The sequence below is a fragment of the Hirundo rustica genome, chromosome 7 (assembly GCF_015227805.2).
Source record: "Hirundo rustica isolate bHirRus1 chromosome 7, bHirRus1.pri.v3, whole genome shotgun sequence".
Classification (NCBI taxonomy): domain Eukaryota; kingdom Metazoa; phylum Chordata; class Aves; order Passeriformes; family Hirundinidae; genus Hirundo; species Hirundo rustica.
The window spans coordinates 35371837-35388706 of NC_053456.1; the positions used below are offsets into that span (position 1 = coordinate 35371837).

Below are 16870 nucleotides of genomic sequence, written 5' to 3' on the forward strand. Positions count from 1 at the left end.
TTTGAAGGCTGAGGGCAAAGCTTTGTGTGAAGTTTAGGGATGCAAATGAGAGTTTGTTAGGGCTGATGACTCAGTGTAAACTCTTCCGCCTTTGATACCTCCGTGAGGAAGAAAAAAAGCCTGAGAAACCTCAGCCTGAAAAGGAAAAGGCTTTTCAGGACACAGGATGTTTCTTGTTAAGCTTCTGCAAATGAAAAGCAGGATGTGCCTTCATGGAATCACAAGAACGGTTTGGGTGGGAAGGGACCTTAAAGTTCATCTCATCCCAGCCCCTGCCATGTGCAGGGACACCTTCCACTGTCCCAGGCTGCTCCAAGCCCCATCCAGCCTGGCCTTGGACACTGCCAGGGATCCAGGGGCAGCCACAGCTTCTCTGGGCACCCTGTGAAGTGTGCCCACCTCCCAGGGAACAATTCCTTCCCAATATTCCATCTATCCCTGCCCTCTTTTAGTTTAAAGCCATGCCCCCTTGTCCTGTCAAGGATACAAAATGCAAACCCATCTCTCTCTGGACAGTGGAAATATTTGGAACCGGCTGGACAAGTTGAAATTTAGGCAAATAAAGCTCCTTTAATTTGTGGGGAGCAATCCTAAATTGTTGTCAAGAAGATAAATACAGAAATAATGCATGGCTTAGCAGTGAGAGATGTGAGAGGAGGTCTTAGGCAGGATGATCTAAGAACTTCCATGTGGATCTAATCAAAGAGCGCATCTCACTTTGAGCTCAGATGAATCCAGATGCATGAACTCCTCTTTCAGTAACACAATCCCAAATGGTCTGGGTGGGGAATGGTCCTTGAAGCTCACCCCATTCCACCCCCTGCCATGGGCAGGAACACCTTCCACCAGACCAGGTTGCCCAGGGCCCCACAGAATTTTGCGTGGAGGATAATTTGCTCACACACAAACCCCGAAAGTGATGTTACATTTCCTACAGATCCAAAATTAGCCCTGCAGATGGTTTTCTCAATTTTTCTCAAATTCTCCTTGTTGGTTTTGCTATTTCAGTCAAAACACATGTTTTTTCTTTGCTTGCCACTGGTTTATTTTTTTGTCTTCCTCTTTTATGAAGCCCATGTTCTCCAGAGTCATTTAATAACTGCAGATGAGTGATAATTGGGGTGGTTTTGTGATTTCATGTCCTCCCTCAGTGGGAAGGGGTTAAAGTGCTCCTCTGAGAAGACAGGCTGAGTAATTGTTGGTGACATCTTCCTTACATAGTCTCGAAATATCAGACAACTCCCAAACCTTGCCTAAAAATGAGTGATTTATAGAGAGTTTTTTCAGGAGCCCAAGTGTGCACACTCTGTGTGTGTGTGTGTGAGTTGTAACAGGGCTGGCTGAAAGTAGGAGGAAAATCCCCAGTCTGTGTTTCTGTGCTCGGAAAGATTGCAGAATTGCCACAAAACTGGCCCCAGAATCTGGTGACCTCTGACTTCTTGACTCACAAAGTGCATTTCTTGTGTCCTCCCCCCAACAGGTTCCCTAACGTCGATGTTTGTCAGGCTGCCTTGCGGTGGTGTCGGGGTGAGTAACTCCCTTTAATGTGTAAATAATGTCCTGTTTGTTCTCTCCCGGTCCCCTCAGTACCAAAAATCGCTGTTTCGCATTCCGTCGGCCGGGTAATTGCAGCCAGATGCTGCCCGTGAGCAGGGGCTGCCCGGGGCACGGGCTGCCTCGGCCTCACGTGCATTTCTTCAAAAGCAGCAGGAGGATTTTGGAGCCGTTCTGGAGAGCCCAGGAGCGTGTGACATACAGAGGCATGTTTAGGAGGAAAAACTCTCATTTCCCAGGCAGGGGTATTTAGTGGTGAAGGGCTTGCTGTGTTTGGAAGCAGCCCTTGCATCCCAAAGTGCTTTTTCTGCTCCGTGGAAAGCAGGGCGTGCTCGTGCTGTGGAGCTGTTGTATCGTCAGTCTCGGGGCTCTAGAGTTGCCTGCCTCCCACAGCAGGTGGGAAACGTGGCCACAAAAAACAGAACAATTTTTTGGGAATGTACATATTCCTGTGAATAGCAAGTTCGCTGCATTGCTGCCCTGGAATGAAACGGCATTTGGCATCTTTTATTCTCCACCTCCAGGATAATCCACGTGGATTCTCCAGGAGGTGACTAAAATACCCCTCCATCCCTCATGGAAAAGCTGAGCGATACTTTTCAGCTGTCAAATTTCCATATAATCAGGGGTTTTTGCTGTTGTTTGTTCCCATAAAGCCGAAAAAACCCCAAACACCTTGTTCTGAAGGTTTTCTTGTTTTCCTTTGAAGCCTGAAAGCTTAGAAGTTTCCCTTTCAAGTCAGACTTTCTGCTCCAGTGTTTCTTTGGAGGGTGACAGGACAGAAAATCGTGGCGAACAGGAAGGGGAAAAAAGAATGAGAAGAGACAATAAAAGGCATTGTGTTTGAAAATTCACAGTGGTAGTTCTGCTGCATAATTGTAGCTCATGAGGTTGAATTTTCAAGGTCTGGATTCTGTTATGGAAATGAAACAAAATTGTTTTCTTCCTGAGTCTTTGCAAAATCGCTGCTTTGAAAATTATCCCATCAGAAAAAAAAAAAAAAAGAAAAAAAAGAAAAAGAGAATAATCGTCGTTTATTCGTACCGCCACTCGTGGAGATATTTTATTTTGTATTGTAAATATGCTGCAGTCGCCTAATTCATGGCAAATTTTTGGCCAGAGCTTGAAAGGTTTGGATTTACTCTGCCCTGCAGTCAGGCATGCCATTCAAAGCAAAAAAAAAAAATTATCATTTGCAAATGAAGACTGAATGGTAACAAGTAGAGACAGTGTCTGAGCCCAGCACGGGCCCAGAAGTCTTGCATTAAACCCCAAATCAGGGCAGGAAACGCCTCAGTGCTGGTATTCGTGATATGCTCCCAATAAAGATGGTGCTTGCTGCTTGGTTGTCTCCACAGACTCTTAATATTGAATATTTGCTGACTTTAGTGCAGTGCTTTAGCAATCCTGTCAGCAAAACCTGTGCCAGGGCCTCCCCACCCTCACAGGGAAGAATTCCTTCCCAGTATCCCACCTCGCCCTGCCTCTCTCAGTAGGGAGCCGTTCCCTGTCGTTGGCCACATATTTTTCAGAGGACAAACATGGCATCTTAAAGTCAAAAGGAAAGGAAAAAATAATTTAAAAATCAGTAGAATAATGTAGGAAGGGTCCTCCTTTGGATTTATCCTGGAGCAGGATAAAATGGAGTTATGGCTGATGATTGGAACTCAGGGGCTGAGAGTGTTACGTGAAATTATGGGCTGGAAAGCTTTGTTTTCCTGCAGGCAATCAAGTGTGGCTCTCTTCCTTTGGGGATGCTGCGTAGATGAAAAGGAAGGATGGGTCTGGAGGGGGGTGCAGGGCAGTTTTTTGGGGGAGAAGCCCCTGGAGAGCTGTTTTGCCTCAGGACAGAGGATGGAACTTGAGCAGGCATGAGTTGTCCTCAACAATGAGCAAGACGAAGGACAGGCGAGAGAGTGAATCGCAGAATATCCAGAGTTGAAAGCACCCACAGGGGTAATTGATCCAACCCCTGGCCCTGCACAGACACCCCAACATTCCTACCCTGTGCATCCCTGAGAGCATTGTCCAAACACTCCCGGTGCTCTTGGAGTGAAGCAGCAGGAAAACAGTTCAGAGCAAATCCCTCCATCTCGTAACACCTTTCAAGCTCTCTCTTTAAATTAAAAAACTCACTCTCAATGACTTGAAATCAAGGAGAGAAAGGGTAAATTTGTTCCCAGGTGCTTGGAAACTCTTTTTCCTTCTTTGGTTTATCCCAAGAAGCCTTCCCATGGCTGACAATCCTCCTCGCTTCCGCAGCTGTCTGGTCCTAGCAGGAGAGGAAGAAAGCAAGCACAGAAGCACGGAAATCAACAGATGTGAGCTCTGAGTGAAACATCACTCATTTATTTTTGCTGATCACTTGGGAATTTTGCTCAGCTTCGCTCCTCTGCAGCTCACAACCCTTTTTCAACGCCTCACTTCCACGCACCACGGCCCTCCCTAATCCAGGATAATTGGAAGAAGGTTTTGGGAGAAAGGAGTTAAGGCTTTGAAAATCTGCAAGACCATCCCAGCACACTTGCATCCAGATTCTTCAAAACACTCAAATGCTCCATTCTAGGATAGCTGATAAATTTGTTTTCTTTCCTGTGTAGTGTTTTGCTACGCACATTCTAAAAATACCTGAAGATCTGCATAATTTTTCTGCATGTGTTCTAAAAATTCCAGAGGTGTTTGTGTTGTTGATCTTCTCCAGAGTAGGTGATCCTATTTTGGGGTGCAAGGACTTTGATTAGAGCATATCATCAGTTTTAACTGTTCAAGTAAAGTAAGTTCTTGCAGAGCAGATAGCATGGAAAGGACTTCCGTGGGATGGAAATGAGGAGGAACTAATTAGCGAGTCAGAGGAACAGAATGTGAGGATTATTTAATTGAGAACAGGAGGAGACACGGTGGGGTGTCTTCCTCTGTAAGGGGAGAGTAAAACTCCTTCGCTTTGCAGGGTCTGAAGCTCTGGTACAACCTGTGTCTGCTTGTCCTGGTGCTTGATTTCTTACCTGTGTAGTTTTTCAGCTAAATTAGTAGAATAATGAAATCTTTTGTAAGGTGCTCATTTAATTCTGAGATAGCTGCACATTAGTGGATAGGAAAGTTTACAGTGTGAGTAGGAGGAATTTATGGGATGAATGGGAGTCTCATTGTGGATATTAATAAAAAAACCTCAAGTTTTCCTTAAAGGAAGGAAATAATTGTAAAGGAATTGTAGTTTTTATTATGAGGAAGGAAAAACTCCTTGGGTTTCATTTCGGACATTCTTCCTGGAATCTTCCTGGCAGGGCTGAACGTGGCAGTGCTTGGCTCTGGCACTGAAGAATTCTGTCTGTTTTATGGGAAAAACTGGCCCCAGCAGCCATCTGAGGGTCTGCTGGCCCCTTAGGACATGTGAATTTGGGTATTTTGTATTTCCATTCCTCTGATGCCTCACAGGGAAGGAAGAGGGTCCATGGAAGGGGCCCTGAAAGTCACTGTGTACAGGCATGAGGGGAAGCTCTTCCGTTAGTGTCCTGAGGTATTTTCTTCCGAAGACCAAAAAAAATGGGTTAGGGTTCCTCGAGGATGGGTTAGATATGCCCAAAGATGGGGTTGTTGCGCTCGTGGGGTCAGATCCAGTGACAGGAGGCTGAAGATGGACCCTCACAGAGCCACCAGTGTGCTGTTCAGTGGGGAGGAGAAGCAGCTTGGGCTTCTTCCCACCTCTTTAGGGGCTTTTGGAGAGACCTGGTCATGTCCCATCTTCTGCATGTGTGCAGTCCTGATCCAGGACTCCTGGAGCTGGTGTGTGTAACACAGACGCCATCCTACTGCTGTTCCCTTGTTACTGCCCAAACTTACCGGGGTTCAGAGGAGCCCTGAGGCCACAAATAGTCACTGCAGGGCTCTCCCACAATGCAGTGGCAATCCCCAGAGGCTTTTTGGTGTTCTTCAAGTGCTTTCCTAGTTCATTGTGGCTTCCAAAGCATCCTCGAGGTGGATGCTACCAGAAGTGATCCACGATCACAGAGCTGGAATGATTTCCAGTCATGGCTTCAGCATGGAAGGAGGCTGGGAAGCAGGCTGGATCAGTCCTCTGTGGAGCCACTTGTGTCTCCTCACTGCTCAGTGAGCCAGGCACAACAAATGATCTTTTACTTCTCCCATCTCTGCCTTTTGACATTGTTTCCATAAATACACTCGGGGCAGAGTAATATGTGAAAAATAGCTGGTGATCCTTCCCAGTGGAGAACGTCCCGTTTATCTGGTGACACGTTATCTGGAATAACAGCAACATGGGCCTGCCTGCAGGGTGTTTTGCCTTGCCTGTGGCCTCTTTCCACATTTTCAGGGGGAGAAATACGGTGGTTCTATTGAATCTTTAGCGTTGGAGCAAATCTGTGTAGTCAGCATGGGATGCTGAAGGTCTGTTGTCAGGGTGGGTGAGCTTGTGGTTCCCCTGGGAAGCTGCTGTCACTCCTGGGCAGTTGTTATTTAAATGCCCAACACCAAACATCCGTCTTTATTATGTTTTTTTTTTTATTTTAGAGAATCATTGAATTATTTCCTAAACCTTTTTTATTTTGTCTGGGATCAATTTCCTGCAGCAGTTAAATGCTGGTTCCGTGGTCACAGAATCACAGAATGGTTTGGGTTGGAAAGGACCTTAAAGACCATTTCAGTCCATCCTCTGCCATGGTCAGGGACACCTTCCGTTAGCCCAGGTTGCTCCAGCCTGGCCTTGGACATTTCCAGGGATCCAGGGGCAGCCACAGCTTCTCTGGGCAACCTGTGCCAGGGCCTGCCCACCTTCACAGGGAAGAATTCCTTCCCAATATCGGAAACAAACCCCTTTCCTTTCAGTTGAAAGCCATTGCCTTTGTCCTATCACCCTCTGTGAGTGATGTCTTTATAAGACAGGGTCTCTTGATTCCTGGCTGCCCTCCCTGCTCCTAACCTGGTTCCTGTGTGTCCCCGTCAGGTCGACAGTGACACCATTTGGAACGAGGTGCACTCGTCTGGCGCCGCTCGCCTGGCCGTGGGCTGTGTCATCGAGCTGGTGTTCAAAGTGGCCACAGGAGAGCTGAAGGTATGAAAACAGCCCTCAGCTGTGCTCTGTGCGGGGCTCTGCTCAGGGCTCTGCCACACAGCAACTCTAGGACTTTTTCCCCCTCCGCAGCGAGGGAAAGCATCATCCACTGCTGTGACCTTGTGAGGAAGCCATCGAGAGCAACTCCAGAGTTCCCAAGCGGGATTAAGGCCTCTGGCTGCAACCCCTGTGTGCATCCTTGTCCCTCTGACCTTTTTCTTTCCTCCTTTTTTGCATGCAGAATGGATTTGCTGTTGTCCGGCCGCCAGGTCACCATGCGGAGGAGAGCACACCCATGTGAGTATGGGGTTCGTTGGCTTCATCCAGGCTCCTTTGATGGGGGATCCACAGCTGGAAATCCCAAAGGAGTTCTGTTAGGTTATCACTATGGAATTTCTGTGTATTGCTAGATGAGATGTGTGCTCCTCAAAGCTCCCCAGATCCTCTGGAGCAGGGTAAGATCCTGCTTGGTGCTTTTGGGAGGGTGTTTTCTAGCAAGGATCAGGAGTGGGTTTGGGCAAGTGTGGGACGTTCCCTGTTTCCCTAGAGCCTGCTGCTGGAATACAGCACTTCCAATGGGAAGTGAATCTAGTGGAAGGTGTCCCTGCCTGTGGAATGAGATGAGCTTCAAGGTCTCTCTCAACACAAGCCTTTCCAATGTTTCCAGGGAGGAAAGAAGAGTGAGAGCAGAAGGAACTCCCTCCTGCGTTCCATCTAGGTGGTGGATGCACTGGGACCACGAGAAGCTGTAATTAACAACTCTCTTTTCCTCTTGTCTCCCCTCCCAGGGGTTTCTGCTATTTTAACTCTGTGGCAATTGCAGCCAAGCTGCTTCAGCAAAGACTCAACGTGAGCAAAATCCTCATCGTGGACTGGGTGAGTAAATGTCCCTTCGTTCCCTTTGGGAGAGCAAGTGGCAGTTAATCTGAATGGGTTTCTTCTTGACCCTGTAAGTCAGTGAAAAAATTCTTGCCTGTTGTCTGCAAGCCAAAATTTGGGGTTTTAATTGAATGATAGTATTCTAATCTGATAAAAAATTCTTAAAGGGACCATCATTTTCCAATAAAAGGGAAGGACTTCCTTGGGATTCTGCTGTGGCAATGTATAGATGTTTATTTTTTAATAGATTTTAATGTGACTGGGAAGGCATTGGAGTGACTGGGTATCAGCCAAAAGTTTTGGTTCTGTTGCCACAAATCACCCATGGGTTAAACCCAGAAGTTAAAATGCATTTATTTGTCTTTTGGACCTACTGGATGAATGTTTTTTCCCTCACTTCCCACCTGATTTTGGTGTCAGGGAATTTTGAATACCTGTCCTGTCACAAGCTGTGTTTGTGCACCGCACAGCAGCTCAGTAGGGGAGCTCTCATGTGTTGTGGTGTTTAACCTGGATCCAGCAGAGCTTTACTTGTATCAGCGCTCACCCCACAGACTGACTAAAGATGCAGGTGTGGGGCAGCAAATATCCCAGTATCTCCATCCCCCAAGATTGGTGTGAATCCAGTTATTTCCATCCAGGTATATGAGTCCTCAGTTTGACAGACACTCGGGATTGGGTTTATCCCATGTGTTAAACAAGGAGTGTAATCTCCAAGTAGGTGTGCAAGACAGGTTATTCCCATTCCCCGTAAACTGCCTCAGCCAGGTTGGAGAAAACAAAGCTCAACAGCAAGGAAACCTCTCCAAATCCCAAACTGATGCCTTTAATCCATGTTTTTACCGAAAGATTAACCTCCCTCCTGTGATCCCTGTCCCTGCAGGATGTCCACCACGGGAATGGTACCCAGCAGGCCTTCTACAACGATCCCAATGTCCTTTATATCTCACTACATCGCTACGATGATGGCAACTTCTTCCCAGGCAGCGGCGCTCCAGATGAGGTGAGCGCATGGATCCCAGAATCCTGGGACTCAGAGGAGCTCCTGCTACCTTGCCAGAGCTCCTCTGGGTTTTGTGTTCCCATCTAAGGACATGCCACGTCTGTGTGATCCCACAGCCTTGGGCACCGTGTCCCAGCTGGCGCTGGCGGGATGGCAGCAAAGGAGTCACTGCAATTAAGCTCTCCAGCCCTTGTGGGACAACCTGTTCCAGAGGAGCCCTCTGCCAGCTGTCCCAGCACTCCGTGTCCTGCTCAGGGTTTCTCCTTCCTCAGCAGAAGTTTCTTAGATGCAGAAGGAACAGATTGTCTATGGCTGCACCACCCACATTCTGTTTTCCTGGCACAGCTGTGGAGCCTGTCTGCCTCCTTATCTCCATCTCCCCTTCTCCACCTTCCCTTCTTTCTCCTGGCCTTGTTCAGGCATCTCACTCACCACCACCAAGGCTGCACCTCCACCCCAAATTTGCGGGATTTGAGGACCAGTCACAGATGTTGCTGGAGCAAATCCCCCTTTCCTGGTGGTGTCAGTCTGCAGCAGGAGGGCTGGGCCAGTGAAGCTGAGAGCTGAGCTCTGGGTGGATACATCCTTCTTTCCCTCTGGGCTGGGAGGAAATATGGTCCTTCAGGGTGATTTAGCCTCTGAGACTCTCCAGGTGACATCTGAAAACTTGTTCATCTGTCAATTTTACATTTTCTGATTGAGAAAACAATGTTTCCATTCAACCTCTAAAGAAACTTAGATGTGACCTAATGCTGCTCCATCACCCTGTTGTAGTGAATGAACAGCAGCCCTTTGTGTCAGGTTTAATTCCTGCTTTTCAGCAATCTGGTTTACAAAAAGAGTCATTTTTAGATGTGTCATTTTAGACCAAATAAAAGAAAGGATGCAAAACAAGTCTGATTTAAGCCAACAATGGATAAACAACCCACCGTGGGTAGATGAACACCCACCCCTGTGTTTTTTTAGCAAAAGTAATTGCACCAGTATGAGAAATAGTGTGTAACAAAAGCCATGCAGTTTTATCCAGCTGTGCAATACATTCATTTTCACTTTTTAAATTTTTTTTTTTCATATGCAGAGGCCTTCCTGGGGGAAAAAAAAAAAAAAAAAAAAAAAAAAAAAAAGCTGGAAACCCCTGGTTTATTTTTCAGTTTTCCCCTCTCTCAGGTAGTTGCAGGGAGGGCAGATGGGGACATTTGCAGTACCAGCAAGGAGAGGGATATATTTACATCTCCACCCACGTGTCCCTCAAGCAGCCAAAATCCTTTCTCTGTGAATCCTATTTTTCTCCAGCAGAGGGGGAGCTCACTCTGATTAAAATCCCCCAGCTGCAACGGTAGTGAAATATAAAATAAGCTCCTGAATCAAGCTGAAAATGAATTGTGGAAAAACATTACATGCAGCACACTCTGCTGCAAAAACATCAAGAGGGTGCAGTTGATGATGGGGTGTTTTTTCGGGTGAGCAGCAGGCACCACTGCCTCTGCCCCCATAAAGATCTGAGTGTGGAGGAGCTTTATTTTCCCTCTTGTTTCAGGGACCAGGGGCTAATTGACCTCACTACTGGATACAGATACAAATTCAGCTGGGAGAACATCAAAACAGCAAAGATGTGTCACCAGAACTTGCTAATGAAGGGTCCCATTTTGCTTTTCCAGGTTGGCACGGGAGCAGGAGTTGGTTTCAATGTTAACATGGCATTTACTGGTGGCCTGGATCCGCCCATGGGAGACACGGAATATTTAACTGCCTTCAGGTACTACTGAATTTTCTCTCTCACAAACGTATTTTGCACCTCAGCTGGATTTCTTTCTCCTCGTGCCATCCTCCTTGATTTCGCTTTTGATAAGCTTTTAAGATTTTAATATTACTCGTCCAAGAGAGGCCTTGGCACAGGGTGCCCAGAGAAGCTGTGGCTGCCCCTTGGGTTCCTGGCAGTGTCCAAGGCCAGGTTGGACACTGGGGCTTGGAGCAGCCTGGGACAGTGGAAGGTGTCCCTGCCCATGGCAGGAGTGGCACCTGGATGAACTTCAGGTGTCCTGCCCACCCAAACCATTCCCTGATTTTTCTTAGACGCTGTCCTGTCTCACCCCCTGGCTCCCCTGTGCCATGTGTCCACCTGGCCTCTCCTTTAACAAGCTGAAGTGGTTTTCTGTCCTCGCAGAGGGTTTACTGCACCTCGGGGGGCCTAAATTCAGGCAGACACACACTTGCCAGATTATGGGATATGAATTTCTGGAATATCATCTCCGTGGGACGGCATTAAATCCGGGAGCGTTATTTTCTGCTCTTCTCTGCTATGTCCTGTTATGCTGAGCAAAAAGCGCCTTTTCCCCCCCCTTCGTTGTGCCATCAAAAAGCCCTCATAGAACGTACAGAGTCTCAAATGACACCAGATCACTGCCATTGTGTCGCTCCTGGCCCAGGAGGGCAGCACTTTGCTCCTGAGGGGAAGCCTGGCTATCTCAGCAGTTCCCAGAATGGATCTCCTCATTAGCCAGAGCGCCTGGAGCTGGGGACACAGGGACATTAAACACTAATTGAGTTTCCAGGCTCCTGGAAGAGGCTCAGGGCTGCATAGTGAGGCCTTTGCCAGCTATTCCTGGGGTCTGCTTGCCTGGACATTGCAGCTATTTAGGGAACAGCCTTTGGAGCTGGTCACAGCCCTTATTTTGGGAGAGCTGAGGGATGCTCCTCCCAGAGCCTGCACACCTTCAGTTTAACCGTCGGTTAAACGAGAAGTTTTTTTTTCATCCTATGCCAAGTTTGGCCATGACAATACATTATCAAGTGACCTTTTTAAATCTTAACCAGCTCCTTTGAAAAACATTTTTCCCCCCCACCCCCTGAATCTTTCTATTGATTTTAATGTAAAAGAACACTTTGAAGTTTGCAATTTATAGTCCCCCGAGAGTTAGAAAGTGAAGGGAATGGGTCATATATCCTATTTTTTTCCCCCTTCTTTTCTTGCTTTAGCCCCTTGAGACAATACATGCCTTCAAGGCAGCACCTTGTTATTCCACCCTGTCGAATGCCACGTTGCATTTGCTGGGGATCAAACCGAAGATGAAGAAAAGATAAGAAAATTGGCCATAATGAACTCCAGAAGCAGGAGGCATTTTCACCATGAACTTGGAAACTCGCAGTGGAGAACTGAGCTTTAATTCAAACCAGTCCGAATGCCAAACTGTGAGGCTTTGAAGTCTGGAGAGGAATCAGTGGAAATCCTTTGAGCTAGGCAAAGATACTGATAGACTTTTTCTTTTTTTTTTTTTTTTTTTTTTCCCCTCAAGCCTTAACTCTTCACATGCCTGCCTGTTTTAAGGGTACAAAAGTCCTTTCTCTGTGTAAAAGGAGCAGATTTAAATAAGCGGTGTGCTTCTCGTTTTTTGTTGGTGTATTTCAGGAAGAGCCAGTGTGTGGGTTTGAGAAATGAAAATAACGGAGATAATTGTCCTCAACAAGAGAAATGAGGGAATAAATAAATCCCAGTGAAACCACTCATCCCCATGCTGAAAACCTGTTTCAGTGTGGGTTTGCTTCATCCAAAAAAAAAAGATGGAAACTCACATCAGTGATTTTCATCCTGTCTCCAAATATTATCTCCCCAGTCTTGGGGTTCCCAAACTCTCCTGACCTCTGGATGGTCCTTAATGCCACGAAGACATATCAGAAGTGAGAAGAGCTAAAAATGTGTTTTTCCCTGCACTTTGTCACTTGTTACCTTCCTAACCTGGGGCTAAAATCACTGCCGGCCCCCGCTGCAGGTTGGGGTGCCCTGGTTTTGTGTGTGGGGGGGTGATAAGGGATTTGGGAAGTTTTTGGGAGCCTGGAGCTCCTGCACCCCCTGATAGCCATGGCTCTGTCAGAGTCAGCTCCATATCCCTTGCCTGAACTCACCCCCCGAGCGTGTGGGCAATCCCAGATTTCACAGGTCAGGCAGAAGTGGGGTCAGTTTAATGGGAAAAATGCAGGGCACGTCATTCCCAAAGCCCTGAACTTCTCAGAATGTTCCCAGTGTCTCCGCTGTTGTTCTGTAGTTACAGAAACAAACAGCTGTAAAATTTGGAGGGGTTTTTTGGACCGGGATTTGTTTTCCGTAACATTCTACGTGTGCAGAAATCCTGTTTGCCTCTCCCAATCCTCCTGATCCAGGTGCAAACCCAGCTTAAGAGACCAGGAGAAATGGGAAGGCTCCAGCCTGGTTCCTTTTTACACGGGAACAGCAGTTAGTGAAATTAAAAACGTTTTATCCGCAGGAGTTTTCCTCTGAATGTACTGCAAGAAAGTTTTCCTGATGATTCCATGAGTTATGTTGTGTGTCTGAGAATTTTTTCCCCTGTCCTGAGGTCTCCTCCACAGCCATAGTTCCACATACAGCTCGATTCCACATTTGATTTTATTTAAAACACCTCAACCAGAAGGAAGAAGCCAGGACTGCACTTCCCTCTCCTCCTGCTGCTTTCAAAAAGCATTAAACAAGTTCAGGCACCAGTTTTGAGGGGTTTTGGGTTTTTCCCTCAATCCATAAATCATTTCAGGAGCGAGGAAGAGGAGGCTGGGGAAGAGATGATGATGTTTTGCCTGGGACGATTGTTGCTGCATTTTCAGTTTCATACTCTCCCGACGCCGATTTTGTCCCCAGATTCCTAATCCCTTTTGACACAGTAAATGACCATGGAGAAGCAAAGACCAGAATTTTTGGGAAGCTGGTTAGCCTGAGGAGCACTGGGTAACATTTTTAGCTTATATATATAAAATATATAATGTGTATAAAACTACATATCGAAATATATATAGAAGATATATATAAAATATGTAATATATCAATAGATACAATATGTAAATATATGTGTAATATATATACACTAAACATATATAAATATATACATAGCACATATTAAAATAGATATAAAACTTAGATGTGGCCAAGAGAGGAAAAAAGTCTCTAGAAACATGTTCAGCCTTCTAAGTTTCACCAATTTACTCCCTGCAATTGAACATTTAAAGCCCAAAATAATCCTCTGTAGGATTGCTTCATCTGCCTGTTATTTATTAGGCATTTAATTGGGGAATTGGCTAATGCCAGGCTAAAAATTGTTCATTCAGCCTTCTGGAAAATAGATCTAAAATTGCATTTATTTTAATTTTCTCTCCCAAGCGATTGCAGAACAGAACGGGGAGGTTTTGCTGGTTGCAGCCATCAGTTTGCTCTCATGTAGAGCTGTTCAGCTCAGCTGTAACCAGGCAAATAAAAGGATTTCATTTATTTTAAGCAAGCAAAATAAGGCTCTGAAATGTGGGAAATTTCAGCTTCCTTGTTGTTTTTTTTTTAAATTCTACATGGATTGAATGAATATTTCAGTGTTAGGAATAGTTCAGTGAATAACTTTACAGCCACCTCAGCCATTCCTTAAAAGACCCAATTCCAGGCAGAACTGATTATCTCCTGGGTAATAATTTGAATTTTTGGCTTTTTTATAGTCTCATCAGCAGGGCAAAGCCATGGGGCCGTATGCAGTTTAATCCTTGTTCCTCTGGAGAGTTTGGCTTTACTGGGGTGGATCTGAGCGAAGGGGCTGGTTCTATCTGTGGGCAAGGGAAAATTAAAAAGCAAAAAGCTGGATGAGATGTGTCCAAAACGTTGTCTGCAGATGGAATCTCAGAAGTACAGCAGATTTTTGTCATTTCTTCTTATAATTAAAAAGGCAAAGTGAGGGATTGCTGGCTTTGGCCCTCCTGTATCAAGTTTTACATCCATGGAGAGCATCAAACAGAACTGGGGCCGTGGCTTTGGCATGCTGGTGTTGTACTGGAATTAGGAGGAGGGCTTTTTCTTTCCTAAGACTGCCCCTGGCAGGGTTCAGGGTTAGCCCTGGGGGCCGTGTGGCTGTGCTGGAGAGGTCACTCTGCCACTGTCACCCACAGCCACCTCGAGCTGAGGGTCACCAGCTGCCCCATTCCTCAGGAGCCTCTGTGTTTGGCAGGATCACACGCCTGCCGGGGTTGGAATGAGATGATCCTTAAGGTCCTTCCCAACCATTCTGTGCTCCATGAGCTGTCCTGTGGCTGAGAATCCCCATGGTTCCATGATCCCTGGGGTTGCTCAGTGCTGATGGACTATCCCCACACCTTGGGGGGTGCAGATTTGGGCTGGCTTTGGTGACCCCACGCTTCCACTAGGATCCTACAAACTCCTGCAGCATCATAACTCGGGGAGGGGGGCGGGGAATAAATCTGATGATTTGAGCAGTTCTCCTTGGGTTAGGAATGAAAGAGCTCAGCAGCTCTTCAAAGCTCAGGGAAAATAAACCCTCAGCTGCTGCACTTGCTCTGGAATCGCTGCTTTTGCCCTCGCTGAGGGAGGTGCTTTCTGCTAAAAGTGCCTGTGGGTTCCACCAAACTGTAGGGTCACCAGCCAGAACTGTACTCTTGTCTTCCTCATGGAATCGTCCTCCAAGGACAAAATGGAGAAGGCAATCACATGGTTAGAGGAGAAAATTCAAACTCCTTGTTGGGATTTTCTGTAGATTAAGGAAAAATTACATCCCATTTTTCTCGCAGAGGTCTGTGTGTCTGCACACGGAGATCAGCAGCAATTGCAGGAGGGTCTGGGGCTGCTGTGGCAAATAGTTGGGAAAAAAATAAAGCTGGGAGGTGTGGGGAGCGTTTTTGGTGTCTGGGTGCCTATCCCTGCTCTGTGGTGGCAGCGGAGACTTGGGGATGGGTTTGCTCAGTGGCGGGCAGAGGTTGATGCCCCGTTAAAAATCAGCTCTGTGGAGGGGCACAAGCTCAGCTGGATGTCACGAGCTGCTGACTCTGGCAGATGTCTTGTGGCTGTTTAATATCCTCATGGCAAAAACTGGGAACTTTGATGAGCATTCTGATAGCACTTGAGCCATCTCTCACCACAGAACAGCCCCCCTCGGCTATGTTTTTAGAGCATCACATAAAGACTCGACTCAATAAAGTGAGGTACTCGTGTGTGCAAAGATTTACAGGTCCATGCTTTGGGATGTGGGTAAAATAACTTCAGTTCCTGCTGTAGAAGGTTATCCTGGCTGGTGGTTGTTCCTAGGATGGGGAAATGGCAAAATTACAGGTCAGGTTGCCCTAGGAGTACATCCAGAATTCAGGAGGTGCAGTTACAGTGGAAAAAACCTGATTTGGGAAGTGTGTCTTGATGTGGGGAATGAGATGTTTGCAACCTTGTGTAGGTTTTGAGGAAAAATTGTGAAGTTTGGAGAGAGAGGAAGCAGAAGGGGAAGAAGTTCTTCTGGTGAAAAAACACAGGAACAGACCCCTTATTTCATTTAAATACAACTTTAATAACCAGTAGGATGGGGATGCTGAGCAATTCCATCCATTTTTTAGTGAACAAAATGTCAGAGGATGGGGAACTGGCCTTGGGAGAGGTGTATTTGGGTGGGGAAGCAGCGCTGGGAATGATGGATCTGGGTGGGATATTTGCATTCTGCCCCATGGGACACTCCCAGCCTTTTACTGTGGGAAGTGAGAAGTGCAGCAAGGGAGGAAGGAATCACTTTGCAAAGCCTAGAGGAGATGTTTTGAGGGAGGACTTGGAGATACTGCCCTGGGGTGAGGTTTCCCAGGTAGTTTTGCAGCCTGTGCCAGATGCCCTCTTATTTTACCCATATTCCCGTGTATGTAAACCAGGATATAACCCCAAATGGGAAACACAAGGAGTGACAGCTCATTTCCCTGCTCAAAACACGAGGTGGAGGAAATCCCAGAGAGCGCAAGGAGTTCTTCCAGCCAGGCTCTCGCCTTGTAGGGAAATAGATGGGCTTTGCCGTGGAGTTAGGGTTTGGTGAGAGGGTTTCAACAGCCCTGCCTTTGCTCAGGAGCCACCCTAACGTGTGTGCTGTGGGTATTTTGTGTTGCAGGACAGTAGTGATGCCCATTGCCAATGAGTTTGCCCCAGATGTTGTGCTGGTGTCATCTGGTTTCGATGCTGTGGAAGGGCACCCCACACCCCTTGGAGGATATAACCTGTCAGCAAAATGTAAGTGGGGGCTTTACTTCCGCTCCTGTCCTAGGGATTAAAGGACAGCGTTCCCAGATTTTACTTTGCGGGGTCTGTTTCAGAGCTTTCATTTCAACGGCAAAACTTCCATCCTTTTTCTTCAAATTTTCATGGCATTTATCTTTTTATAATGCGTATTTAGCCTGGCTGAAGCCTTAACTATTTTTTTTTCCTTCTTTTTTAAGCATTGCATATTTCAACTCTGAAATATTCAATATGTAATATTGTGTAATTTTTTTGCAGTCACATCTCTGCTGAATTAGAGAGTTATGCTGGTTTTAATATAAAATTGCAGGAAAAGGCGATACCAGCTGTAAACACT

The 16870-nt window shown here is 46.5% G+C and overlaps 1 protein-coding gene across 7 annotated transcripts in view; it reads left to right on the top strand.

Annotated features, from left to right (window-relative positions):
• Positions 1-16870, top strand: part of HDAC4 (histone deacetylase 4) — a 171378-nt gene that overhangs the window by 146998 nt on the left and 7510 nt on the right. For all 7 annotated transcript variants that reach the window (XM_040068889.1, XM_040068884.1, XM_040068886.1 and 4 more), the window contains 7 exons: positions 1481-1527; positions 6512-6619; positions 6861-6916; positions 7408-7495; positions 8382-8501; positions 10160-10257; positions 16409-16527. In XM_040068889.1, the coding sequence (XP_039924823.1) occupies positions 1481-1527; positions 6512-6619; positions 6861-6916; positions 7408-7495; positions 8382-8501; positions 10160-10257; positions 16409-16527 (636 nt within the window). The remainder of the gene's footprint in view (positions 1-1480; positions 1528-6511; positions 6620-6860; positions 6917-7407; positions 7496-8381; positions 8502-10159; positions 10258-16408; positions 16528-16870) is intronic.